At 41.2% G+C, this 6000-nt stretch overlaps 2 protein-coding genes across 2 annotated transcripts; both read left to right on the forward strand.

The window, feature by feature from the left end:
* Positions 1-1497: 1497 nt before the first annotated feature.
* On the forward strand, positions 1498-3426 carry LOC129745512 (chitinase-like protein Idgf4). The gene is made up of 3 exons (XM_055738619.1): positions 1498-1621; positions 1824-2556; positions 2881-3426. Exons 1-3 carry the CDS (start codon positions 1498-1500, stop codon positions 3353-3355), a joined length of 1332 nt encoding a protein of 443 aa, XP_055594594.1. The 3' UTR covers positions 3356-3426.
* A 287-nt stretch (positions 3427-3713) lies between these two features.
* On the forward strand, positions 3714-5571 carry LOC129745509 (chitinase-like protein Idgf4). The gene is made up of 3 exons (XM_055738615.1): positions 3714-3964; positions 4194-4926; positions 4992-5571. The coding sequence occupies exons 1-3, from the start codon at positions 3841-3843 to the stop codon at positions 5464-5466; spliced, it is 1332 nt and encodes a 443-aa protein (XP_055594590.1). The 5' UTR covers positions 3714-3840; the 3' UTR covers positions 5467-5571.
* The last annotated feature ends 429 nt before the right edge of the window (positions 5572-6000 follow it).

Here is a 6000-nt window from a genome sequence, read left to right on the forward strand (position 1 = left end):
AAAATTTGATATGTGATGGTTATGCTTCTTAACAAATTCTACCTGCTCATTTTCACCATCTTTCATTTCTTCTTACCCTGCTATCCATCTATATAAAAGTTTCATAATCTTTAGATGTCCCTACTAAAAGGGGCATCACTTTTCTCCACTAGACCTATAAATCAAAGTAAAAAACATCTAATTTCAGGTGATTTTTTTTAATTATGAAAAAACAACAATTTCTTAGCTTCCAAATGAACCCTTCAGATCTACAATACGATGTTAGATGAGAAAGATATGAATAAAATTAATTTGTATGTTTTTATAAGAATGATCCAAAACTCACCATAAAAAGGGGTGATCCCAAACTTTTGGACGATAACTCAAGTGTCTATTTTATTTATAGAAGTACATTATTGAATTCCTTCACAAAAATTTTTTGATTGTGTTCTGAGAAGTAAAGAATAGGGATTTAATGCCACTCAAATTTTGAGATTTGGTCCACACTATCCCGAGATCATCGGCTTTGAATATTGAGGGCGATTTTTTCAAAATGTTATAACTTTAGGTTAAGTTTTTAGTTCAAAACTATAACATTATGTTTGAGCAAAATACCTCCGAAATAGCTATTGTTCATTATCTTTCAAATGAGATCAGAAGATTTTCAATATGTCCTAAAACGGCTGAGATATGAACGATCAAAATTGGAATGTTTTTTAGTGGGTGATCCCAAACTTTTGGCCGGCAGTGTAGGTACATAAGCGAAATTTGACCTGGACCTACGTGCGATGTTTTTATCACCTTATCACTCGATCGGAAGACTGATCGATGTGATAAAAAGAGAGTGTTTCAGATTGCACCTATACGGTTTTGACGGTATTGACTATCAACCATCATCGATGATGATGATTGCTTAGTTTCTGCATACTAGTGTGGCTAGGTTTCCTGACTGATCAAATTTATCGGGATCGGCGTTAACACATTTCAATCTACTTTTTCAAGTTTTAGCCCGTTAGAAACAAGACTTTTTCTAGTGTCTGAACACGAAACAATGAAGTAGCTTGATTAAAGTCTCATGATTTTGAACCTAATATCTCTCTTCGTGTGATTAACAGTCATTGAATGGAAGCAACCGCTATCATGCTTCAAACATTTAAAATTCGGCTTACCAAACACACAAAACTCAACGCTAGGAAGGGAAATCCACTGCTTGTAAATCATGATAGAGATTAATGAGGTCATTTCTCTTTGAATCAAAACCTCCTCCTCTAGATAGCTGAAGAGTTTGTAAAAAACTAATAAAAACTAATGAAACGCTTAAGTGTGATACTTTTTGGTCTTATTGTTAATATTTTCTTCCAAGCATTGATCAAAGAACTCAACGTGCCTACACGTGCCTGAAATCTGAAAACGATCTTCCCGAATGCATGTCAATCATTTTTCTTATTTTGGAAGAAAAAAAAGCGTGTCTTTAGATTTCTTGCAAGTTGGGATTGCTGGAGTTCAGTTTAGTGGAAGATGTGGTGCAAAGCGTTTGCTGTTTTACTTCTTCTTGTGGCTCTGGTTCGTTGTCAGAGAAACTTTACCACAACCGGACCGAAAGTTCTGTGCTATTACGACGGATCCCACGCGTTGAAGGATGGTAAGTTTTTTTCCGAGGTAAATAAAAAAATTGATTCAGTATATGTAGATCCTGTCTTGATCGATACACACCGAAAATAATTACAGGATCTTAGTACTTGCAATAAAATTTCGTGTGGAATCATTGAAAAGGCCAAAGATTTCACAGCTTTTGTTTTCTAAATTTAAGAAATATTAAATTAAACTGTACGATATCATCCTAGGACCTGGTCAAGTTACAGTACCAGACATTGAGCTAGCGCTTCCATATTGTACTCACCTTATGTACGGATTTGCGAGCATCGATGTTAGAACCAATCGAATCCGTCCTGTGGACGCGTCACTGGATTTGGACTCCGGAAAAGGTCAATACCGGGTTGTAACCGCGCTGAAGAAGCGTTTTCCGAATCTCAAAATTTTCCTGAGCATTGGCTTCTATAAAGATCTGAAAGAGGAAAAACCCTTTGAGAAGTATCTGACTCTGCTGGAATCAGCTGGAGAGCGTAGATGGTTCGTGGACTCCGTTTACAGTCTGCTCAAAACCTACGAGTTCAATGGACTGGATCTGGCCTGGCAGTTTCCCCAGACTAAACCGAAGCGTATTCGCGATTGGAAAGGCAAACTGTGGCATGGATTCAAAAAAGTCTTCACCGGAGACAGTATTTTGGATCCCAAGGCCGATGAACACAGGGAAGAGTTCACAGCTTTGGTGCGGGAATTGAAGGAAGCTCTCAGGGCTGATAACTACGAGCTCGGTTTAACGGTGCTTCCACACGTCAACGAAACCATGTTCATGGATGTGCCCCTGTTGAAGGATTATGTGGACTACATCAATCTGGCGGCTTTCGATCAGCAAACTCCGGAACGAAATCCTAAGGAAGGGGACTACACCGGCCCGATTTATGAACCCGAGGGACGCGTTGAGGGCAACAACATTGATGCAAAAGTTAACCACTGGTGAGAAGTTATTGAACACTATTGGCTTTATCTGCTTTTGAGCAGTATTCAAAGCACATAATTGTGTAGTCTTAATATGTATGTCTATCTAGCCTTGTATAGCCTGTGAAGGATTTTTTTTAAACCGACATTTCGGGCTGCACTGAACTTCGGAGACGTATTGTACTCCAAATCTTCTCCTCACCTCCGCTCACAATGTTATAAAAATTTTTACGACCTCCTTGTAGTTCCGTTAGATACTACGCTATATAGAAATCATGTTATGTCTTGTATTTTTATATCTTAATCTCTTGATAAACACAAACACTTGACGTTTCTTTTCAGGTTATCGCACAACACACCGATCAATAAAATAATCATCGGCATTCCGACGTACGGCCGGGGCTGGAAGCTAATAGGCGAATCTGGCGTCACCGGTGTTCCACCGATTTTGGCCACCGGCCCGGCTGCTTCCGATTCCGGAAGCAGTGGCACCGATGGGTTCTTCAGCTGGCCGGAAATTTGCTCGATGCTCCCGAATCCAGGAAATGCCCATCTCAAGGGGTGGCACCGGATGATAAGAGTCGGAGATCCAACCAAACGCTACGGGGTGTACGCTTATCGCATCGCGGATGAGCACGACGAGAATGGCATTTGGTTGTCCTACGAGGATCCGGACTCGGCAGGAAACAAGGCGGCCTACGCGAAAGCCAAGGGTTTGGGCGGTGTCTCGATTTTCGATCTTGGCAACGACGACGTCCGAGGAATCTGTGCCGGCGATAAGTTCCCGATTCTGAGGGCGGCCAAGTATCGGCTATAAGCGAAATCAATGAAGATCGAAAATTTTTAATTGTATCGAATACAGCATAAATAAACATAGATTCAAAAACATGCAGGAGACTATGAATTAATTCTTTGAATTTCCTTATGACTTATTTTAATATAGAAGATGAATCACTTCTACTCCACCATTGAGGGGTGAACGCCTAAATAGAGTAAATGAAAACAACAAGAAGCGTTTCAGTTTAATTTCAGATTGTGTTTTCAAGCGATGAACGCTCAACCCCCTCGATCGGCTCCAAGACGGCACTCAGCGACCAAACTTATTTATGTTTATGCTTAATGAGCCTGGATCCCAAAAACTAATAAGCAATCGGAATATAAAACAATCTTGCCGGAGCCGACGCGGTTTCAGTCGATCTGCGAGCTTCGAGTGAAGCGTTCCATATAAATCCACTTCAAGATCGCCGGCTAGCTGGGAAGTGAAGATAGAAGAGTGATTTTTATTTTGGTGACAAGTGGAAGATGTGGGGCAAGGCGGCCGCTGCTTTGTTGCTTCTTGTGACTTTGGTTCGGGGTCAGAGCAACTCCACCACTACCGGACCGAAAGTTCTGTGCTATTACGATGGATCAAACTCGCTGAAGGAAGGTAGGGTTTCGTTCAGTATTAACCTTGTCAGTTTTTTCCCGGCCTGGAAAGAATAATCTTGCTTAGTAGCTCTTGACTTGATTGAATCAAGGTCTATCGCTCGAGCAATGAATGGCAGCCGGCTTATCAACGAAGTTCTTAGAAAATGCTGACCTCATTCTTGTTGTGTGCATAAGCAGAAATAAGTCAGGGACTCATTTGCATTAAACTGTTTTTATTCTCTGCGTAGGACTTGGTAAAGTTACAGTACCGGACATTGAGCTAGCGCTTCCTTTCTGTACTCATCTGATCTATGGATATGCGGGCATCGATCCAACTTCCAACAAAATTCGTCCTTTGGATGGCACCCTGGACTTGGACTCCGGAAAGGGACAATACCGGGCTGTGACCGTCCTCAAGAAACGTTTCCCCAATCTCAAGGTTCTGGTGAGCATTGGCTTCTACAAAGATCTGACCGAGGAAAAACCCTTCGAGAAGTACCTGACTTTGCTGGAATCTACTGGAGGGCGTACGGCATTCGTGAACTCGGTTCACACCCTGCTCAAGACTTACGAGTTCGATGGTCTGGACTTGGCATGGCAGTTCCCTCAATCCAAACCGAAACGCATTCGAGGATGGACCGGCAAACTGTGGCATGGATTCAAGAAACTCTTCACCGGAGACAGCATCCTGGACCCCAAGGCCGATGAACACAGGGAAGAGTTCACAGCTCTAGTGCGTGACCTCAAAAATGCCTTCAGGCCCGATAACTACGAGCTTGGTCTAACGGTGCTTCCTCACGTCAACGAAACCGTCTTCATGGACATTCCCCTGTTGAAGGATAACATCGACTACGTCAACCTGGCGGCATTCGACCAGCAAACTCCGGAAAGAAACCCCAAGGAAGGAGACTTCACCAGCCCTATCTATGAACCCGAAGGACGTGTTGTGGGAAACAACGTCGAAGGCAAAGTCAACCACTGGTAAGCATTTCAAAATTCTTCTCAGACCCCAATCCCCTATTAACCCAAATCAATCAAATCCTCAGGCTCGCCAACAAAACTCCGCTCAACAAAATCGTCATCGGCATTCCGACGTACGGCCGCGGTTGGAAGCTGAACGGCGATTCCGGCATCACCGGTGTTCCACCGATCCCGGCCAATGGTCCGCACATTCCGGGACCGTACAGTGGAATCGATGGGTTCTACAGCTGGGCGGAAGTTTGTGCCATGCTGCCCAATCCCGGAAATGCTAATGCCAAGGGAGCGGACTATCCGCTGAGAAAGGTGGGGGATCCCACCAAGCGATTCGGGGTGTACGCCTTCCGTAATCCGGACGAGAACGAGAAGAATGGCGTGTGGTTGTCCTACGAAGATCCGGACTCGTCGGGAAACAAGGCGGCCTACGTGAAGGCCAAGGGCTTGGGCGGTATCTCGATTTTCGATCTTGGAAATGATGATTTCCGGGGAACGTGTGCCGGAGATAAGTTCCCGATTCTGAGGGCGGCCAAGTATCGGCTCTAAGTGGATTTGGAACGATCAACGGATAATTTTGCTGAGCGAAATGTTGAATGTGATGAATTTTCATTGTAAAGTTGGTTGAAATAAATTTCTCTAATTTCAAAATTACTGTGGACATTTATTTTACATTTTCTTGTACAATTAGAAGGCATATTACAGAATCATTATTGAATAGACATACGATGTGAAATTTTATCTATTTCTATTATATTTACAGAAAAAACTAAAATTGCAAAAATTTAAAAATTTAAAAATTTCAGAAATAACAAAAAATACAAAAATGCCAAAAATTACAAAAATAACATAAAATACAAAAATTACAAAAATTACAAAAATTACAAAAATTACAAAAATTACAAAAATTACAAAAATTACAAAAATTACAAAAATTACAAAAATTACAAAAATTACAAAAATTACAAAAATTACAAAAATTACAAAAATTACAAAAATTACAAAAATTACAAAAATTACAAAAATTACAAAAATTACAAAAATTACAAAAATTACAAAAATTACAAAAATTACAAAAATTAC

The sequence above is a fragment of the Uranotaenia lowii genome, chromosome 2, assembly GCF_029784155.1.
Source record: "Uranotaenia lowii strain MFRU-FL chromosome 2, ASM2978415v1, whole genome shotgun sequence".
Taxonomy (NCBI): Eukaryota; Metazoa; Arthropoda; class Insecta; order Diptera; family Culicidae; genus Uranotaenia; species Uranotaenia lowii.

Excerpts from the sequence above, each read along its gene's own strand:
- LOC129745512 (XM_055738619.1), top strand. The coding sequence starts at position 1,498 with ATGTGGTGCAAAGCGTTTGCTGTTTTACTTCTTCTTGTGGCTCTGGTT. Across the intron at positions 1,622-1,823 it reads ATCCCACGCGTTGAAGGATG|GACCTGGTCAAGTTACAGTA; the intron begins GTAAGTTTTTTT and ends ATATCATCCTAG. Across the intron at positions 2,557-2,880 it reads GATGCAAAAGTTAACCACTG|GTTATCGCACAACACACCGA; the intron begins GTGAGAAGTTAT and ends GTTTCTTTTCAG.
- LOC129745509 (XM_055738615.1), top strand. The coding sequence starts at position 3,841 with ATGTGGGGCAAGGCGGCCGCTGCTTTGTTGCTTCTTGTGACTTTGGTT. Across the intron at positions 3,965-4,193 it reads ATCAAACTCGCTGAAGGAAG|GACTTGGTAAAGTTACAGTA; the intron begins GTAGGGTTTCGT and ends TTCTCTGCGTAG. Across the intron at positions 4,927-4,991 it reads GAAGGCAAAGTCAACCACTG|GCTCGCCAACAAAACTCCGC; the intron begins GTAAGCATTTCA and ends TCAAATCCTCAG.